General features: G+C 48.6%; 1 protein-coding gene across 1 annotated transcript; it reads right to left on the reverse strand.

Annotated features, from left to right (window-relative positions):
• Window positions 1-1802: 1802 nt before the first annotated feature.
• Window positions 1803-21810, reverse strand: LOC139272553 (interferon-inducible GTPase 5-like). Its single transcript, XM_070888611.1, has 3 exons — window positions 21716-21810; window positions 10014-10152; window positions 1803-3281 (listed from the first exon to the last, which is right to left on the reverse strand). The coding sequence occupies exon 3, from the start codon at window positions 3273-3275 to the stop codon at window positions 2085-2087; it is 1191 nt and encodes a 396-aa protein (XP_070744712.1). The 5' UTR covers window positions 3276-3281; window positions 10014-10152; window positions 21716-21810; the 3' UTR covers window positions 1803-2084.
• Window positions 21811-22149: the final 339 nt, after the last annotated feature.

Below are 22149 nucleotides of genomic sequence, written 5' to 3' on the forward strand. Positions count from 1 at the left end.
ATGATTCATTCCGCTGTGTTCACACAGTACAAGGGCCCTAGTTCACATTAAATGAGCCCGGTCCCTTTCTAAAGCTGAAAGTCCCCTCATGTAAATCACTCCACCCCAGTAACCTAGCCTGGCTTTAAAATCCATGCTATCTTCCAGAGGGAGTGCATAGTTAGACAGGGGGAGCACTGTTGTGCACAGAGCATAATAATGTGCTGATGATGATGTCAGTGGTGATGTCAGCAACAACAGGTGACTAAAGTCGGGGGTGTGAGTGGCCCTGACTGGCCTCTGCCTGGCACAGTGGGTGGCGAGGGGCAGCAGTAGGTGTTCGACAAGTCACAGTCCACAGCCACAAGTTCCAAGCTGTCTGTTGTAGAGTGGGCTGAGGATAGTCACTGAACCAGAGTCTGATCCATGCACAAAGTGCCTTCAAATAATAATCTTAAATAAATCAACCAGCAAAAGTGTAATGATCCATCTATCTGCCCATTATTAATATTGCTATGTTCTGTCACCTGGAAACACTTCCTTTGGACATTATAGTCTTGTGTCCACAGACATGTAACAATTGTAATTGTCTGTGCCGTCTATAAGTGGCGCTATAATAGGGTCTCCCATTGAGAACAGTTTGCCCTTTCTCACATTCTTCCTGTCACATGGATATGGTGGGTGTGGTGGTTATGTTACTGGGCCAGTAATCCCGAGGCCTGAACTAATCAGCCAGTGCAACCAAAGTTTAATCATGCACTGAGAGGTTTGAAAACTTCAATTCTATGGAAGTGAATATCGGGTGGGTATGTGACCATGTGTGAGGGGCGGGGGTATGAGGGGCAGGGGTGTGAGGGGCAGGGTGTGGGTGTGAGGGGGGGCTGTGAGGGGGGATGTGAGGGGGGGGCGGGGTGTGAGGGGGGAGTGAGTGGTTGGGTGGGGGTGTGAGGGGCGGGGGTATGTGGGGGGGGTGTGAGGGGCGGGGGTATGTGGGTGTGTGAGGGGCGGGGGTGTGAAGGGGGGAGTGAGTGGTTGGGCGGGGGTGTGGGGGGGGGGTGTGAGGGGCGGAGCGGGGGGGTGAGAGGGGTGTGAGAGGCGAGGGTGTGAGGGGCGGGGGTATGTGGGGGGGGGGTGAGGGGCGGGGTGTGAGGGGCGGGATGTGAGGGGCAGAGGTGTGACTGGCGAGGGTGTGAGGTGCGAGGGTGTGAGGGGCTGTGTACGAGGGGCGGGGGATGAGGGACAGCGGGTATGAGGGGTGTGAGGAGCAGGGGTATGGCAGGTGTGTGAGGGCGCGGGGGGTGTGAGGGGTGGGGTGGGGGGGGGGGGGGGGGTGAGGGGCGGGGTGTAAGGGGGGGGTGTGAGGGGTGGAGGTGTGAGGGACGAGGGTGTGAGGAGCCGGGGTGTGAGGGGGGGTGAGGGGCGTGTGAGCAACGGGCAGGTGGGTATCGAGCGGGTGAATATTGGGCAGGATGTGGGTTGTTCTACGAAATATATAAATAAGAATGAAAGTCCCGGTTTGGTGATCACAGTGGTACAACATCCAGGGCTGGTGATGCCTCCAGTCCCCGATTACTCTCCTACAGGTGAGTATATAAACGTTTCGCTGCTTGTGTTACGCACATGTGCTGTCCAATAAAATCTCTGTCAAGTTGATCTGACTCCTGGATTTCGAGCCTTTATACAGACAGAGCGATTCACTCCAGCAAAACTGTACATTCATCTCACTAAACTGGAATCAGGAATGGTTTGACTTGCTTACTCTCCTATTTGTTCACACTCACACCTGGTAAAGGAAATCAACAGTGACAGAAGGCAGCTGCTGGTTTGTTGTGTTCCTGAACTTTAATCTTGGTTCAAAAGTACATTCCATTTTCAGCTTACTAGGTTAACAGAAAAAGCAGTAATTGGACAGTCATTAGAGACATTCACCAGAGGCGAGGTGAGAGTGACTGCCCGTAACATCAAAGCAACATTTGATCGAATGCGGCACCAAGGAGCCCGAGTAAAATTGAAGCCAATGGGAATCAGGGGAAACTCTCCACGAGCTGGAGGCATACCTAGCACACAGGAAGTTGGTTGTGGTGCTTGGAGGCCAAGGTTTAAAGCTAGTTATACGCATTCTGCATCACTGTGTGTGCAGCTTGCACTAACTCGTCCAGTGACGAGTTCAGCACGGTGTAGGTCACCCAGAAGGACGATGCTGCCCCAAAGATAGAACCAATAATTGGTACGAAGTCGAGGATTGGCTCGGCTACAGTCAGTGCAATTGCGATGGCGCTTCGCTGCAGCAGCATTATTACCTGATCTGTACTTATATCCCCGTACACCCATGGGTGCTGAGTGTTAGCTCGCAGGTAAGCCTCATCTTTGCCCACCTTCTCTGCCACTTTTCGAATAGAGGCGTTATCCAGACCCAGAATTCTCCGCATGGTCAGTAATGCTGAGACAATGAGGGCCAGATCACAAGCTAAGGACACGCCTGGGATTGGAACAACACCAATACCTCCAGAGATTGCAGCAAGCACATTGATGGAATGTTTCAGCAGCTCTTGTTTTCTTTTTATAACATCCAAAGATGTGTTTGGGAGAGAGAGCAGAAACACATTCTTCTTTGTTTCTGGTAGGTCACGGTCCAGGGCTCGGTTTAACTCGGGGAAATCGTACTTCTCAATATCGTTATTTGATAACAGAAATACACGAGGGTTTTGTATCCCCACTTTGGTCAATGAGTTAGTGCAACATTCTCTGATTCTCTGAAACATTTCCTCTTGATTGTAACCGCGTTTCTTGCTTTCTTCTTTGATTGCCATGTCAATCTTGGAGCGGACAAAGTAGAAAGGTTTACCCGCCTTCTTCATCCTTTTGGCCAAGGCTGCATCATTCTCTGTGAAGCGGTCGGCAGAAACGATAATGCCAAAGTCATATTGCGAAAAGTCAGTCTTTTTCAGGAACGCTTTGGCAGGGAACCCGGGAGTGCCGATTCCTGGGAAGTCCCAGTATGTCACATTGGGTAGAGTGGGATGTTGGTAGGGGGTGCGTTCTTTTGTGGTCTCTTCAACACCAGTTGGGGCAACTCCCTCATCATTTACACCCAGGTCTCTCAGTGCATTGATGAAACTCGATTTCCCCTTACCCGACTCACCCATCACTGCAACCTGAAGCTTCACGTTCTCAAACTCTCTTGTTTTCCTCTCAATCTCTGACTGAAGAGCTCTCTGCCCGCCATGGCGATAAGTGTCTGCCAGATGTTTAACATCTGTGGAACTGTGGAACATATGGGATAAAACCCCAGCCATCGTTCCCTGAAAGGGAAAGGGAAGTGTAAGATCGAGTTGTACTTTATGAATTATTGATAGCACACTGTGGTGAGCATTCTTCACATACAGTCAGAAATATCTCTCCAACACAGACAACGATGGCGGGATACATTGCACCCGGAGAATTCCCCAGACTGAGCTGGGAGGCCTGCTAACTTTGACCAATGACATTAGCTGCTCGATATAGGCCACACATGAATTGAATTCAACAGAAACAAAATTCAGGGGGGCAGTCTAAACTCATAGAATGATACAGCTCAGGAGGTCATGTGGCCCATCATATCACAGGCGGCCAATTCGATATTTGCCATTTTACAGCATTGGCGAAAGTTAGCGTCAACCCGCAACATACCTGGGCTCTTCAACTTCTCCCTTGTTCAGTTGCCTTAAATCGGGTATCACGCTGGTTGCCTCTAATTGTTGGATAGTCTTGTGCTTGAATACGGTGAGCAGAACTGTACAGGGCTGATATCAATGGATGTGAAAGTCATGGATCTGGACAACCCGCAATTCCCGGGAAGCGTTAGAAATCTATCCCCCTGTTATTTTTCTCAGCTCCATCCCTGGTCAGAATCTTGGTCCCGATCTCCCGTCTTTCTCACCTTCTGGACTGATGTCTGAAATCTAAACGTATTACCACCCACATCATTTCAATGGTTATCAGCGTCCATCGCTTCCTCACAGACAACTTGTTGAGTAAGAAGTGTCTCCCATATCCGCCCTGACCCCTGCTTACCGTCCCATGTCTATCTAATGTTTCAGTATTCTCTCTATCAGGACACCACCAGCCACAGCAGCAGATAAGCTCGATGTCATTTCCTGGGTTGTCTCCAGACCCCTTTGAGAAAGGCTGATGATGTCAGCTAGTTTCCACATCCCAGGCATTACTTCCAGTCCAAAGGATTTCCTGAAGTCCTGAGAACTATGGGACCTGTTCTGCTCCACTCTTCTTTCAGTGCCCTTTCAGCTCCAGTCCATCTGAACCTGATGCCTTTATCCACCTTTAACCTCCTCAGCCCATCACTGCCTGCATTATCCAACATTTCCATTTATTGTTAAATAGCTCCTCTCTCCTCACTCTGAAAACCAACTTCCCAAGGCGGAGATTTCCATCAACACACACAATGATCTGCGTTCCGATCCCTTGGTCACTTGAGGCAGTGCCACATTGGGGGCCTTTTAATCATCCCACCTCATACTATTTTTAATGCTTGCTGTGAATATATTGATAGAGATACTTGTCATTTCTTTGTCATGTCAGCTGTGGCTCAGAGGTAGCATTCTCGCCTCTGAGTCAGAAGGTTGTGGGTTGAAATCCCACTCCAGGGACTTGAACACATAAATCTAGGCTGACACTCTGGTGCAGTATGGAGGGGGCATTGCACTGTCGGATGAGACATTAAACTGAGGTCCATCTGCTTTCTCAGGTGAACATAAAAGATCCCATGGAACTATTTCGAAGAAGAGCAGGGGAGTTATCCCCAGTGTCCTGGCCAATATTTATCCCTCAACCAACATAGCAATAATAGATTATCTGGTCATTATCACATTGCTGGTTGTGCGAGCTTGCTGTGTGCAAATTGGCCGCTGAGTTTCCCACATTACAACAGTGACTACACTCCAAAAAGTACTTCATTGGCTGTAAAGTGCGTTGGGACATCCGATGGTCGTGAAAGGCGCTATATAAATGCAAGTCTTTCTTTCTTTAACTCTGCTCTGCAATTTCTAGTTCATCTCTATTAATCAGTTTCAAAACCTCCTTTATCTGTTTTATATATAATTTAGAAACAACATATAGCTGTACTGAGGAATTAACATGGGACTGCCTGTATATCACTGACCCATACACCAGTACTACAGACACGGCACTGTCTCTGTATCATTTAAATGTGTGTCTGTACTACAGTAGACAGGGTACAGGTGTATCTGTCAACCATTCCATTGGCATTCTCCAGAATGATTAGTGACACATCATTCGATGATAAAGATCATCACACACTAGTCAGGGTTCCCGATATTCTGGGATACCGATGGAATAAGGATGAGTCTCAGGAGGCCAGGAGCAGGCTGTCTTGGGCTGGAAAAGATCCATGAGAACAACGATCGTACTGATGTATGGGTATATTCTGACTAGATCTCTTTCAAACACTGAGCAAGGAAAGTGGAATCATTGGGCCCAAGTTTCCACATGATTTGCGCCTGATTTTTAGGAGCAACTGGTGGAGAATGGACTATCTTAGAAATCGCAATTCTCCACATTTTTTTTTCTGCAGTTCTAGTCAGGTAGAACAGTTCTACTTTGGAACAGAATTTTTTCTTCAAAAGGGGGCGTGTCCGGCCACTGACGCCTGATTTGAAAGTTTCCACAGTGAAAACGTACTCCAAACTAAAGTACAATGGAGCAAGTGAAGATTTTTGTAGAACTGAAAAAACCTGTTCTACACATTAAAAAATCAGGCGCAGGTTACAAATTAGGCGTCCAGAACGAGGTGGGGGGGAAGGGAAGTCATTAAATTCTATAATAAATCCTTATTTATACTTATACAAATATTATACAAATGAATCCAACCTGAATAAACATTTATAAGCAAAGAAAAGATTAAATAAACCATCTTCCTACCTGTGTGAAAATGCTTCAGGCAGGCCTTTCGGGACCGAAGGCTGAACGGGCCGGCCCGAGACTTCGGGCAGTGCCCGTCCCCAGCACCAGATTTACAGGTAGGTGGCGTTGGGTCGGGTCGGGGAGGTTCGGGGGTCGGGGAGGGAGGGAGGGAGGGAGAGAGAGGGGGGGAGGGAGAGAGAGGGGGAGGGGAGGGAGGGAGGGAGGGAGAGAGAGGGAGGGAGGGAGAGGGGGGGAGGTCAGGTCGGGGGGCGGGAGGTCAGGTCGGGGGGGTTGGGGGAGGTCAGGTCGGATCCAGTCCGGGAGCGGGAGTCGGGTCGGGTTGGGTCCAGTGGGGGGGGTTGGGTCGGCGGCGGGAGCGCGGGTCAGGTCGAGTCCAGTTGGGGGGTGGGGAGTGGGAACAGGAGTGTGGGTCGGGTCGGGTCCGGAGGCAGGGGGTGGGGAGCGGGTGTCATGCCTGGTCGGGGGGAGGGGGGGGGAAGCAGGAGCTGGCCGTGGGAGGAGCCTTATTCACGCAGCCCCAGTGAGGCCATTGGGCCAGGGCTAGTGGCTGCGTGCTTCGGGCCCCTCCCACACAGTTCGGCGCCTGGAGCTACTGCACTTGCGTGCCCACTGTAGCGCACATGTGCAGAGGTCCCGGCACTGTTTTCAGCGCAGGGACCTGGCTCTGCCCCCTACAGCTCGTGCTGCGCCGCGCCGAGGGCTAGAGGACTGCAGGGAGCTGGAGAATATGGAGGATTTTTTTAGGCGCACTTTGTGGCACGAAAAACGGGCATCCAGGTCGGGACTGCACCGTTCTAGGCGCGTGTGGAAACTTGGGCCCATAGAATCACCGATATTGATGGTACAGAGGCAGGCCATTCAGCACATTGTGTCTGTGCCAATCAAAAAAGAGCTATCCAAACTAATCCCACTTTCCAGCTCTTGGTCCATACCCCTGCAGGTTACGGCACTTCAAGGGCATTTCCAAGTTGTTTCGAGAAGGTCCACTAAGTTGATTCTGGAGTTGAGGGGGTTGACTTATGAAGAAAGGTTGAGTAGGTTGTAACTATACACAATGGAGTTCAGAAGAATGAGAGGTGATCTTATTGAAACATATAAGATTGTGAGTGGGCTCGACAAGGTGAATCCAGAGAGGGTATTTCCACTCATCGGGGCAACTAAAACTAGAGGACATAGTCTCAGGATAAGGGGCCGCCCATTTAAAACTGAGATGAGGAATTTCATCTCTCTGAGGGTTGTAAATCTATGGAATTCCCTACCCCAGAGAGCTGTGGAGGCTGGGTCATTGAATATATTTAAGGCGGAGATAGACAGATTTTTGAGTGATAAGGTAATAAAGGGTTATGGGGAGCGGGCGGGGAAGTGGAGCTGAGTCCATGATCAGATCAGTTATGATCTTATTAAATGGTGGAGCAGGCTCGAGGGGCCAGGTGGCCTTCTACTGCTCATATTTCTTATGTTCTTATGTACTTTTAAATGTGATGAGGGTTTCTGCCTCTACCACCCTTTCAGGCAGTGAGTTGCAGACCCTCACCACTCTCTGGGTGAAAAATATTCTCCTTAACTCCCCTCTAATCCATCTACTAATTACTTTAAATCTCTGGTCCCTGGTTCTTGACCCCTCTGCTAAGGGAAAAAGCTCCTTTCTATCCATTCTCCCGAGATGCCTCATAATTTTGCACACCACAAATAAGTCTCCCATCAAAATCCAAAGTAAACAAACCCAGCCTATCATAAGAACATAAGAAATAGGAACAGGAGTAGGCAACATGGCCCCTCGAGCCTGCTCCGCCATTCAATAAGATCATGGCTGATCTGATCATGGACTCAGGTCCACTTCTCTGCCCGCTCTCCATAACCCCTTATTCCCATTATCGTTGAAGAAACTGTATATTTCTGTCTTAAATTTATTCAATGTCCCAGCTCCCACAGCTCTCTGAGGCAGCGAATTCCACAGTTCAACAATCCTCTGAGAGAAGAAATTTCTCCTCATCTCTATTTTAAATGGGCGGCCCCTTATTCTAAGATTATGCCCTCTAGTTCTAGTCTCCCCTATCAGTGGAAACATCCTCTCTGCATCCACCTTGTCATGTCCCCTCATAATCTTATACGTTTCGATAAGATCACCTCTTATTCTTCTGAACTCCAATGAGTAGAGACCCAACCTACTCAACCTTTCCTCATAAGTCAAACCCTCACCTCTGGAATCAACCTTGTGAACCTTCTCTGAACTACCTCCAAAGCAAGTATATCCTTTCGTAAATATGGAAACTAAAACTGTATGCAGTATTCCAGATATGGCCTCACCAATAGCCTGTATAACTGAAGCAAGACTTCCCTGCTTTTATACTCCATCCCCTTTGCAATGAACGCCAAGATTCCATTGGCCTTCCTGATCACTTGCTGTACCTGCATACTAACCTTTAATGTTTCATGCACAAGTACCCCCAGGTCCCGCTGTACTGCAGCACTTTGCAATCTTTCTCCATTTAAATAATAACGTGCTCCCAAAGTGCAGGACCTCACACTTTCCAACATTATGCTCCATCTGCCAATTGTTTGCCCACTCACTTCGTCTGTCTATATCCTTTTGCAGGTTGTTTGTGTTCTCCTCACACAGTGCTTTTCCTCCCATCATTGTATCGAGGCAAACTTGGCTACATTACACTCAGTCCCTTCCTCCAAGTCATTAATATTAAATCTTTCCTCCGAGCTAAAATTCACCAGTCCAGGCAACATCCTTGTAAATCCCTTCTTAGCCTCTCTAATGCAATCATATATTGAGAGCCAACTGTGAGAGAGGCCAACATGTCATCAGCCTGATGTATTACTCTGTGCGCCTCACATTGTGTCAGTCTCTCCAGCTGTTGCACGCATCCGTGCAGGAATTGTCACACCTGGAAAGGAGGTAGAGATAGAGTTGGAGCAGGGAGCACAGCAAGAGTGAGGAAGAGCAAGTTCAGGTGCAAGCCTCCTGAAGGAGGTCAGTGGGCACGCCCACGGCCACATGTATTATGCCAGTCGTTTGATACATACAAAGATCCCAATACAGTTCTGCTCCAGCTGTTTATGGTGCAGACGAGTGCCGTAGCATCCATGGTACAAGATCGGGGTTCTTGGAGAAGGACAGAGATGTCCCAAATACATATTGATCATCCTGGACACTGCCGCCAATACTTATTGATAACACTGGACACGCCCCCTATACATATTGATAATACAGGCCATGCCCCCTATACATATTGATATTAACCCTGGACACGCCACGAATAAATATTGATAATCCTGGACACGCCCCCTATACATATTGATCATCCTGGACATGCTCCCAGATACCCCCATTTCTGGACAGAAGCCTGGAAGGATCCCAGATGTCTAATACAAGGTCTCAGTGTAATAAATCTGTGGGGTGGAGGCGAAGGGCCCGAGCTCTGGCTGAGTCTCCAAAACTCCAGCCGATCACCACCGCACTGCCCCAGAAAACTCACCACTGGGCAAACGTGTAACAACAGCACTTAACTTCAGAATAAAACACAGCCGCACAGATCCAGTCACTCATAGTCCCAGCAGTTGATCAATTGATGACAGTGTACTTCTGAACAGTTCGAGAAACAAACAGAGAGGCACAGAGAGAGAAATACAGAGCGAGGGAGAGATACAGAGAAAGATGGACAGAGTGAGGGAGAGATACAGAGAAAGATGGACAGAGCGAGAGACTAATACAAGCAGAGGGACAGAGAGAGGGGGATGGACAGAGCGAGGGAGAGGTACAGAGAAAGATGGATAGAGCGAGGAAGAGATAAAGAGAGAGATGAACAGAAAGAAGAAGAGCGGCAGATAGAGGATGGAGAGAAAAGGACAGAAACAGACATACACACAGAGAGAGGACTAGGAAGAGAGAGAGAGAGATAGAGAGAAGGACAGAGAGAGGAAGAGCAACAGAAACAGTATGAGAGACAGAGCGAAGGACAGGCAAAGGGAGAGAGGGAATGAACCAGAGACAGGAGGGCAGGGAGTGAGAGAACGATGAGGGAGTGAAAGTGGAGCGAGGACAGGAAGAGGGAGAGATTCAGAGACACTGAGATGATCCAGACCTTGAGATGCTCTCCGATAAAGTGAAGACAGCTCCGGGACACTCTGCTCTCCTCCGATTCCCGGGATCTTTGCACACCCGCTGCACAGGATAAGGAATCTCCCCAGCTTTGTGAAAGCAAGGTCAGAATAGGCAAATTCCTGTGAAGTACAACAACAGGAAATGTTGATCAAAATTCAACACTGGAACGCCCCTTTTGTGGAAATGGATTTTATTTTTGTCTCAAAGACTGGACCAGACTGAATCAGAGTGATTGCAACTTTAACATTTAAGGAGCTAGGAGCTAAATTAAAAAGTAGGACCTCAAAAGTAGTAATCTCAGGATTGCTACCGGTGCCACGTGCTAGTCAGAGTAGGAATCGCAGGATAGCTCAGATGAATACGTGGCTTGAGCAGTGGTGCAGCAGGAAGGGATTCAAATTCCTGGGGCATTGGAACCGGTTCTGGGGGAGGTGGGACCAGTACAAACCGGACGGTCTGCACCTAGGTAGGACCGGAACCAATGTCCTAGGGGGAGTGTTTGCTAGTGCGTTGGGGAGGAGTTAAACTAATTTGACAGGGGGATGGGAACCAATGCAGGGAGACAGAGGGAAACAAAAAGGAGACAAAAGCAAAAGACAGAAAAGAGATGAGTAAAAGTGGAGGGCAGAGAAACCCAAGGCAAAAAACAAAAAGGGCCACTGAATATAAAGGGGCTGCAGGAGGGGTCAAAACTAAAAATCGTGGTTTAAAAACTAGTATTAAAACACTCTACCTAAACGCACGCAGCATTCGAAATAAAGTAAATGAGTTGACGGCACAAATCATTACAAATGGGTACGATTTGGTGGCCATTACAGAAATGTGATTGCAGGGTGGCCAAGACTGGGAATTAAACATACAGGGGTATCTGACTATTCGGAAAGATAGACAAGAAGGGAAAGGAGGTGGGGTAGCTCTGTTAATAAAGGATGATATCAGGGCAGTTGTGAGAGACGATATTGGCTCTAATGAACAAAATGTTGAATCACTGTGGGTGGAGATTAGAGATAGTAGGGAAAAAGTCACTGATGGGCGTAGTCTATGGGCCCCCAAATAATAACTTCACGGTGGGGCGGGCAATAATCAATGGAATAATGGAGGCATGTGAAAAAGGAACGGCAGTAATCATGGGAGATTTTAACTGACATATCGATTGGTCAAATCAAATCGCACGGGGTAGCCTGGAGGAGGAATTCATAGAATGCATACGGGATTGTTTCTTAGAACAGTATGTTATAGAATCTAAAAGGGAGACTTAGATTTGGTCCTGTGTAATGAGACAGAAATAATAAATTATCTCCTAGTAAATGATCCTCTCGGAATGAGTGATCACTGCATGGTTGAATTTGTAATACAGATTGAGGGTGAGGAAGTAGTGTCTCAAATGAGCGTACTATGCTTAAACAAAGGGGACTACAGTGGGATGAGGGCAGAGTTGGCTAAAGTAGACTGGAAACACAGACTAAACGGTGGCACAATTGAGGAACAGTGGAGAAGTTTTAAGGAGCTCTTTCATAGTGCTCATTAAAAATATATTCCAGTGAAAATGAAGGGCGGTAAGAGAAGGGATAACCAGCCGTGGATAACCAAGGAAATAAAGGAGAGTATCAAATTAAAAACCAATGCGTATAAGGTGGCCAAGGTTAGTGGGAAAATAGAAGATTGGGAAAATTTTAAACAATAGCAAAGAATGACTGAGAAAGCAATAAAGAAAGGAAAGATAGATTACGAAGGTAAACTTGCGCAAAACATAAAAACGGATAGTAAAAGCTTTTACAAATATATAAAATGGAAAAGAGTGACTAAAGTAAATGTTGGTCCCTTAGAAAATGAGAAGGGGAATTTAATAATGGTAAATGTGAAAATGGCTGAGACCTTAAACAATTATTTTGCTTCGGTCTTCACAGTGGAAGACACAGAAACCATGCCAGAAATTGCTGGTCACAGGAATGTGGGAAGGGAAGACCTTGAGACAATCACTATCACTAGCGGGGTAGTGCTGGACAGGCTAATGGGAGTCAAGGTAGACAAGTCCCCTGGTCCTGATGAAATGCATCCCAGGATATTAAAAGAGATGGCAGAAGTTATAGCAGATGCATTCGTTATAATCTACCAAAATTCTCTGGACTCTGGGGAGGTACCAGCGGATTGGAAAGCAGCTAATGTAACGCCTCTGTTTAAAAAAGGGGGCAGACAAAAGGCAGGTAACTGTAGGCCGGTTAGTTTAACATCTGTTGTGGGGACAATGCTTGAAACTATCATTAAGGAAGAAATAGCGGGACATCTAGATAGGAATAGTGCAATCAAGCAGACGCAGCATGGATTCATGAAGGGGAAATCATGTTTAACTAATTTACTGGAATTCTTTGAGGATATAATGAGCATGGTGGATAGAGGTGTACCGATGGATGTGGTGTATTTAAATTTTCAAAAGGCATTCGATAAGGTGCCACACAACAGGTTACTGCAGAAGATACACGGAGAGAGAAGAAATGTATTAGCATGGATAGAGAATTGGTTGGCTAACAGAAAGCAGAGAGTCGGGATAAATGGGTCCTTTTCGGGTTGGAAATCGGTGGTTAGTGGTGTGCCACAGGGATCGGTGCTGGGACCATAATTGTTTACAATATACATAGATGACCTGGAAGAGGGGACAGAGTGTAGTGTAACAAAATTTGCAGATGACAGAAAGATTAGTGGGAAAGCGGGTTGTGTAGAGGACACAGAGAGGCTGCAAAGAGATTTAGATAGGTTAAGTGAATGGGCTAAGGTTTGGCAGATGGAATACAATGTCGAAAAGTGTGAGGTCATCCACCTTGGGAAAAAAAAACAGTAAAAGGGAATATTATTTGAATGGGGAGAAATTAGAACATGCTGCGGTGCAGAGGGACCTGGGGGTCCTTGTGCATGAATCCCAAAAAGTTAGTTTGCAGGTGCAGCAGGTAATCAGGAAGGCAAATGGAATGTTGGCCTTCATTGCGAGAGGGATGGAGTACAAAAGCAGGGAGGTCCTGCTGTAACTGTATAGGGTATTGGTGAGGCCGCACCTGGAGTACTGTGTGCAGTTTTGGTCACCTTACTTAAGGAAGGATATACCAGCTTTGGAGGGGGTAGAGAGACGATTCACTAGGCTGATTCCGGAGATGAGGGGGGTTACCTTATGATGATAGATTGAGTAGACTGGGTCTTTACTCGTTGGAGTTCAGAAGGATGAGGGGTGATCTTACTGAAACATTTAAAATAATAAAAGGGATAGACAAGATAGAGACAGAGAGGTTGTTTCCACTGGTCGGGGAGACTAGAACTAGGGGGCACGGCCTCAAAATACGGGGGAGCCAATTTAAAACCGAGTTGAGAAGGAATTTCTTCTCCCAGAGGGTTGTGAATCTGTGGAATTCTCTGCCCAAGAAAGCAGTTGAGGCTAGCTCATTGAATGTATTCAAATCACATAGATAGATTTTTAACCAATAAGGGAATTAAGGGTTACGGGGAACGGGCGGGTAAGTGGAGCTGAGTCCACGGCCAGATCAGCCATGATCTTGTTGAATGGTGGAGCAGGCTCGAGGGGCTAGATGGCTTACTCCTGTTCCTAATTCTTCTGTTATGTTCTTAACATGACAGAGAGAAGGGGAATAGTGTACAGTGGGGCAGCAGCAGAGGGAGATGGAGACAGGGACAGGGGAGCTGGAGGGTCCCACTGCTGCCGGTGTACAGGTTTATAGAATGGGTGGGGGTGTCTAATCGATTGGTTCATATTCGATTATTTCGGACCCGATTGTAACCGAAAGGACCCGGTGGAGAAGGGGCGGGGCTGAGGGCAATGCTGAGCAAGATTGGGCGGGGCCAACAAAAGGGCGTCTGCTCTGAAGCCGGGAGGTGGTTCTAGTTAATAGTGAGCCTTTAAGGCCTGAGAATAGCGCTCCCCACACATTCCCAATACACAGGCACTTTACACCGCCCGCACCTCTCCCTCCACATTAGCATGGATGTGGTTTGTGAGAAAGAGCCTGGTCACCAGGTGTGAGGTGCTCTGGGTGTTGCTGTACCTGGCACAGGTCTGGCCTATATCCCGCCCCTGCACTGCACCAGTCACCCGAGCCGTCTCCCACTTTGTCTGGAGATCGCAAATGGACCGTGTTCGCAGCGATACGATGTTCAAATCTCCAGACAAAGGGGGAAAGGACGTACCCAACGTGGCCCTCGGCCTGATGGCCACCGGTGTGTGCGGCTGCACTAAGCTGTGTATAGACCCTCGGGACGCAAACACCGAGAGTCACTACATGCTGACGTTCTCTCTGTCCCCGGGGTTGTGACGGAGGAGTCTGGTCAGGCTGCTACAGAACACCACAACCAGTTGGACTGTGCTGGACCAACTGTCCTTCATGGAAAAGCTTTTTCAGAAAAACACCCTTGACCACGAGGCCATAAAGCAATGGTCGGTACATAATGTGCTGGATACCCGACGGAAGAAGGAGATGGTGGATCCTGCCGGGTGGTTCCCCGAGCAGACTGGTGAAGTCGTTTGGCAGAATGTCTCATCGCCAGAGCTTTCACACAAGTTGCAAGACGTAGCTTGGCTGGCAGTGAGGGGGGCCCTACCCGTCAGACCCTTCATGCACAGTCGGTGTCACAGCACCACGGCACTCTGCCCTTGAGTCGGCTGTGGGGCGGACAAGACCATCGTCCATCTCCTTCTGGGAGGTGCCTTTGCAAAGGGGGTCTGGAAAGAGATGCAGTGGTTGCTGTCGAGGTTCATCCCGAGCAGCTCCGTGACACAGGACTCTGTGCTCTACGGACCGCTCCCAGGGACACACACCAAGTCAGATATTGTCATGTATCTCACATTACTGTATATAACTGTATCTTACCATGTTATACATGACTGTAACTGGATATGACCTGTAACAATCCACCAGGGGTGCACTTGCAGGAGACACTCCATACCTGTCCCACTGAGGTATATAAAGGGAGTTCTCGGGTAAGTGCAGCACTGGAGAGCTGTGAATGAAAGGTGCAGGTTGTGAGTGACCTTGACTTCAGCATGTGTCTCGTGTAAGTCAGTACATTAGAGTCAGGACTTAACAGTGGCGACGAGGATGGGATGATGTTCACGCCATGTCATCAGAGGAACGGACCTCCTGCTCAACAGTTATTAGCCGTTTTGAACATCTCTTTCAGCCAGCTGTGGGCACCTTCAAAGGTGCTAAAGTTAGAATCTACATCACACAGAATGCCAGACCGGTCCATCACAAGGCTAGAGCTGTGCCTTATGTGATGAGGGAAAAGTTTGAAAACGAACTGGACCGGCTTCTGCGGGAAGGCATAATTATTCCTGTGGAATTCAGCAACTGGGCAAGTCCCATCGTCCCCGTCATGAAGCCGTACGAATCTGTGGGGATTACAAGTCTACCATAAACAGTCTCCCTACAGGACCAATACCCGCTGCCCAGAGCAGAGGACCTATTTGCCACATTGGCTGGAGGAAAACTTTTCTCGAAACTTGACCTCATATCTGCGTATATGACGCAAAAACTGACCGAAGAGTCTAAGCTGCTCATCACCATCAACACACATCGAGGCCTTTTTATGTACAATCGATGCCCATTCGGCATCAGGTCGGCAGCTGCTATATTTCAGCGCAACATGTAGAGTCTGCTCAAATCCATCCCGGGGAAAGTTGTGTTTCAAGATGACATACTCATCACGGGCAGGGACACCGACTCTCATCTCCGCAATCTTGAGGAAGTACGAAGTCGATTGGATCGGGTAGGCCTCAGAGTTAAGAAATCCGAGTGTCTGTTTCTCGCACCTGAGGTTGAATTTTTGGGCAGAACGATTGCCGCTGATGGAATCCGCCCAACCGAATCCAAAACCGAAGCGATTCGCCTGGCACCCAGACCCCGGAATGTTTCGGAACTACGCGCCTTTCTCGGGCTACTCAATTAATTTTGGAACTTTATGCAGAACTTGTGTATGCTGATGGGGCCTCTCCATGTGCTACTCAGAAAGGGGTGCGATTGGTTTTGGGGGGACGCCCAAGAACGCGCCTTCAATAAGGCACGCAACCTTCTATGTTCCAAGAGTGTTTTCGCCTTTTTTGACCCAGGTAAAAAGGTAGTCCTTACGTGTGATGGGTCAGCATACGGGGTCGGGTACATTTTACAGCACGTCAATGATGCAGGAAATTGCAGCCCGTTGCTTATGCCTCCAGGTCACTTTCGCGGGCGGAGCGCGGGTACGGTATGGTTGAGAAGGAGGCGCTCGAGTGCATGTACGGTGTCAAAAAGATGCACCAATACCTTTTCAGGGCCAAGTTTGCATTAGAAACCGACCACAAACCCCTCACATCCCTACTATCCGAGTGCAAGGCAATCAACGCCAATGCCTCGGCGCGCATTCAGCGGTGGGCACTCATGCTGGCGGCTTATGACTACACGATAAGGCACAGACCAGGCACAGACAACTGTGCCGACGCGCTTAGCAGGCTACCCTGGCGATCACAGAAGGGTCCGACGAACAGGACTGTGAGATGGCCATGGCAGTCATTGCCTTTGAATCCACAGGTTCGCCCATGACGGCTCGCCAAATCAAAGCCTGGACGACCAGCGACCCCACGTTACCTCTAGTCAAAAGATGCGTTTTAACCGGTGACTGGGCAGAGGCTCGCGATGCCTGCCCCGAGGAGGTCAAACCCTTCCATAGGCGCATGCATGAACTCTCACTGCAGGCAGACTGTCTGATGTGGGGCAGCCGAGTAGTTATGCCCTTATGAGGCAGGGAGGCGTTTGTCCGGGAGCTCCACCGCGAGCACCCGGGGATCGTTCTTATGAAGGCCATAGCCAGATCCCATGTCTGGTGGCCTGGCATTGACTCGGATTTGGAGCTCTGCATCCGTCGGTGCACCATTTGTGCCCAACTCAGTAATGCCCCCAGGGAGGCCCCCCTATGCCCCTGGCCCTGGCCCACCAAACCATGGTCGCGGCTGCATGTAGACTATGCGGGCCCATTCATGGGCAAAATGTTCCTCGTAGTCGTTGATGCATTTTCAAAGTGGATCGAATGCACCATTTTAAACTCGAGCACCACCTCCACCACTGTGAAGTACCTTAGAACCATGTTTGCAACGCACGGCATTCCTGACATATTGGTCAGTGATAATGGTCCAAGTTTCACCAGCGCAGAATTTCAAGATTTTATAGTTGACCATGGCATAAATCACGTTAAGACGGCACCTTTCAAGCCGGCCTCCAATGGCCAGGCAGAGCAAGCAGTGCAGATCATTAAACAAGGCATGCTCAGAATCCAAGGTCCCACGCTGCAGAGCCACCTGTCGCGACTGCTGCTGGCATACAGATCTCGTCCGTATTTGTTGACTGGGGTTCCCCCCGCGCAACTATTGATGAAACGAACCTTAAAGACCAGGCTCTCGTTAATCCTCCCAGACATGCATGAAATTGTTGAGGCTAAGCGTCAAAAGCTAACTGAGTACCATGACCGAAATTTGAGGGGGAGGTGGAATGAGATAGGGGACAAAGTGTTTGTACTAAACTATGGCCGGTGTCCCAAATGGCTTGCAGGGACAGTAACAGACAAAGAGGGAAATAGGCTACTGGTTGTACAAATGGACAATGGCCAAACCTGCCGGAGGCATGTAGACCAAGTAAAAAGTAGATTCACTGATAACACTGAAGAACCAGAGGCAGACTACAATGTGGAACTCCCACCACACCTGGTGGACAGACAGGTGGAGCAACCTGAGGAAAGGGCAGTCTCAACAGACAGCCCAGGCGAGATACCAGCAATCATACTGAACGTAACAGACAGTCCAGGCGAGATACCAGCAATCATACTGAACAAAACAGACAGCCCAGGCGAGATACCAGCAATCACACCAAATGAAACACAGGCACCAAGGCAAACAACTGAACCACAACTAAGACGCTCCACGCGAGAGCGCAGACCACTTGAGAGACTGAATCTATAAAGGCAATAAGACCTTGGGGGAGGGTGATGTCATGTATCTCACATTACTGTATATAACTGTATCTTACCATGCTATACATGACTGTAACTGGATATGACCTGTAACAATAAGCATAGCTTACCACCAGGGGTGCACTTGCAGGAGACACTCCATACCTGTCCCACTGATGTATATAAAGGGAGGTCTCAGGCAAGTGCAGCACTGGAGAGCTGGAATTAAAGGTGCAGGTCCTGAGTGACCTTGACTTCAGCATGTGTCTTCTGTCAGTCAGTACATCAGAGTCAGGACTTAACAGATATCGACTGCTGCTGGAGGGGCATCAACTCAGCGAAAGATGCCCTTTGGTCTGCCTGAAACTTGCTGGCCTTCCAGAGCAAGGAGCTGTCCACGGGCGAGGGTTGCAGACTGGCGCATTCCAAGGTGGAGGAGTACGTGCTGAGGGACACACTGAAGTTTGGTGCAGCCGTCACAAAGGCACGATGGGAAAGGGTCATTGTCTAAGGCCCTCCCACCACTGTACACCCGGGGGTTAGAACCCGTATAAAGCACCCCTCGGGCTGTCTGAACATAGTGAACATGTAATCAGTTTGTGTAAGTAGAACTCGGCGCGCTGATTTCACGTGTATCACGCTGTATGTAATGTGATTGCTCCATTGTACTGCAATGTACCTTGAAATGTAATGTAAATGTGTTCTTATTAGTTCCATGTCCTGCTTTCATCTGCATAGTGTTAATGTATCGTGATGTGTGGATTGTATTGCAATGTACCTTGAAAAGCTATGTATTGTATTTTGCCAGAATTCTATCAATAAAGTATACTTTTACATTCAAACAATAAATGAGCATGGATGTGCGATCCCCCCGCCCTGTACATTGCAGGGGGCTGACAGTCCTTCCAGCTGTCCCTCATATCAAAGAATCTATCTCTCAGATCGACAGTCTGCCCCTTGCTGACTAATCCCTTTTTAGAGGTTTCTGAAACTGTGTTGCAAGGATAGTGTCTGATATTCTAATCGACATCACCCCATCCGCCCCACCATTGTGTCCCCTCAGCATGGCTATAGGTAACCCAATCCACTTCACAGGAACGGGAGGAGGTCACAGAGCGACGAGGGGACGCCCTCGTCCCAAAATAAAATGTAAAAGTAAACTCAGTTCTGCTCCGGGCTCCGACCAGCAGAGGGAGCCAGAGATCAGGTGAAAGTGAAAGCAGTGACAATCTAACGTGATTTCCCGGAATACAGAGAGATTCCCGGACCCTCACTGCGGTGAGAAACACACACAGGAAAAGGGGGGCGGTGGGGGAGGGGAGAGAGGGTGTACGGGGGTGAGGGGGGGCCTGGGGGTGAGAGGTGCACAGGGGGGTGGGGGAGGGGCCAGGAGGGGGGATACAGATGGAATAAGAACGAGTCTCAGGAGGTCAGGAGCAGGCTGCCTTGGGCTGGAAAAAATCCATGAGAACAATGATCGTACAGATGTGTGGGTATATTCTGACTGGAAAGCTTTCAAACACCGAGCAAGGAAAGTGGAATCATAGAATCACCGATATTGATGGTACTGAGGCAGGCCATTCAGCACATTGTGTCTGTGCCAATCGAAAAAGAGCTATCCAGCCTAATCCCACTTTCCAGCTCTTGGTCCATAGCCCTGCAGGTTACGGCACTTAAAGAGCATTTCCAAGTTGTTCAGAGAAGGTTCATTAAGTTGATTCCGGAGATGAGGGGGCTGACCTATGAAGAAAGGTTGAGTAGGTTGGGAGTTCATTGGAGTTCAGAAGAATGAGAGGTGATCTTATCAAAACATATAAGATAATGAGGGGCTCCACAAGTGAGATGCAGAGAGGATATTTCCACTCTTCGGGGAAACTAAAACTAGGGGACATAGTCTCAGAATAAGGGGCCACCCATTTAAAACTGAGAGGAGGAACTTCTTCTCAGAGGATTGTGAATCTGTGGAATTCTCTGCCTCAGAGAGCTGTGGAGGCTGGGTCATTGAATACATTTAAGGCTGAAATAGACAGATTTTTGAGCGATAAGGGAATAAAGGGTAATGGGAAGCGGGCGGGGAAGTGGAGCTGAGTCCATGATCAGATCAATCATGATCTTATTAAATGGTGGAGCAGGCCTGAGGAGCCGAATGGCCTACTCCTGCTCCTATTTCTTATGTCCTTGTGTACTTTTTAAATGTGATGAGGGTTTCTGCCTCTACCACCCTTTCAGGCAGCGAGTTCCAGACCTCACCTCCATCTGGGTGAAAAATATTCTCCTCAACTCCCCTCTAATCCGTCTACTAATTACTTTAAATCTCTGGCTCTTGATTCTTGAACCCTCTGCTAAGGGAAAAAGATCTTTTCTATCCATTCCCACGAGATGCCTCATAATTTTGCACACTACAAATAAGTCCCCCATCAGCGTCCAAAGTAAACAACCCCAGCCTCTCCAATCTTTCCTCCGAGCTAAAATTCACCAGTCCAGGCAACATCTTCATAAATCCCTTCTTAGCCTCTCTAATGCAATCATATATTGAGACCCAACTGTGAGAGAGGCCAACATGTCATCAGCCTGATGTATTACTCTGTGCGCCTCACATTGTGTCAGTCTCTCCAGCTGTTGCACGCATCCGTGCAGGAATTGTTACACCTGGAAAGGAGGTAGAGATAGAGTTGGAGCAGGGAGCACGGCAAGAGTGAGGAAGAGGAAGTTCAGGTGCAAGCCTCCTGAAGGAGATCAGTGGGCACGCCCGCGGCCACATGTATTATGGCAGTCGTTTGATACATACAAAGATCCCAATACAGTACTGCTCCAGCTGTTTATGGTGCAGACGAGTGCCGTAGCATCAATGGTACAAGATCGGGGTCCTTGGAGAAGGACAGAGATGTCCCAAATACATATTGATCATCCTGGACACGCCCGCTATACATATTGATAACACTGGACACGCCCGCTATACATATTGATCATCCTGGGTACTCTCCCAGATACCCCCAATTCTGGACAGAAGCCTGGAAGGATCCCAGATGTCTAATACAAGGTCTCAGTGAAATAAATCTGTGGGGTGGAGGCGAAGGGCCCGAGCTCTGTCTGAGTCTCCAACACTCCAGCCGATCACCACCGCACTGCCCCAGACAACGCACCACTGGGCAAACGTGTAACAACAGCACTTAACTTCAGAATAACACACAGCCGCACAGATCCAGTCACTCAGAGTCTCAGTAGTTGAGCAATCGATGACAGCTGTACCTCCGAACAGTTCGAGAAACAAACAGAGAGGCACAGAGAGAGGGATACAGAGTGAGGGAGAGATACGGAGAAAGATGGACAAAGCGAGAGACAGATACAGAGAAACTAATTCAGACAGAGAGACGAATACAGGCAGAGGGACAGAGCGAGGGTGAAATAAAGAGAAAGATGGACAGAGCGAGGGAGAGAAAAAGGGAGAGATGAACAGAAAGAAGAAGAGCGGCAGATAGAGATCTGGGAGAAAAAGACAGAGACAGACGGAGAGAGAGATAGGGTGAGAGGAAGAGCAACACAAACAGTAAGCGAGACATAGAGTTGGACAGACAGAGAGAGAGAGGGAGGGAGTGAACCAGAGACAGGAAGGCAGGGAGTGAAAGAACGATGAAAGAGGAAGAGGGAGTGAAAGTGCAGCGAGGACAGGAAGAGGGAGAGATTCAGAGACACTGAGATGATCCAGACCTTGAGATGCTCTCCGATAAAGTGAAGACAGCTCTGGGACACTCTGCTCTCCTCCGATTCCCGGGATCTTTGCACACCCGCTGCACAGGGCAAGGAATCTCCCCGGCTTTGTGAAACCAGGATAATAGGGAAAATCCCGGGACGTACAACAACAGGAAATGTTGATCAAAATGCAAAACTGGAATGCCTCTGTTGTGGAAATGGATTTTATTTTTGTGTCAGAGACTGAACCAGACTGAATCAGAGTTTTTGCAATTTTACATGACTGAGAGAAGGGGAATAGTGTACAGTGGGGCAGCAGCAGAGGGAGATGGAGACAGGGACAGGGGAGCTGGAGGATCCCACTGCTGCCGGTGTACAGGTTTATAGAATGAGTGGGGGTGTCTAATCGACAGGCAGCATCATTGGTTCATATCCGAATACTTCGGACCCGA

This window comes from Pristiophorus japonicus, chromosome 9 (assembly GCF_044704955.1).
Source record: "Pristiophorus japonicus isolate sPriJap1 chromosome 9, sPriJap1.hap1, whole genome shotgun sequence".
In the NCBI taxonomy this organism is placed as follows: domain Eukaryota; kingdom Metazoa; phylum Chordata; class Chondrichthyes; family Pristiophoridae; genus Pristiophorus; species Pristiophorus japonicus.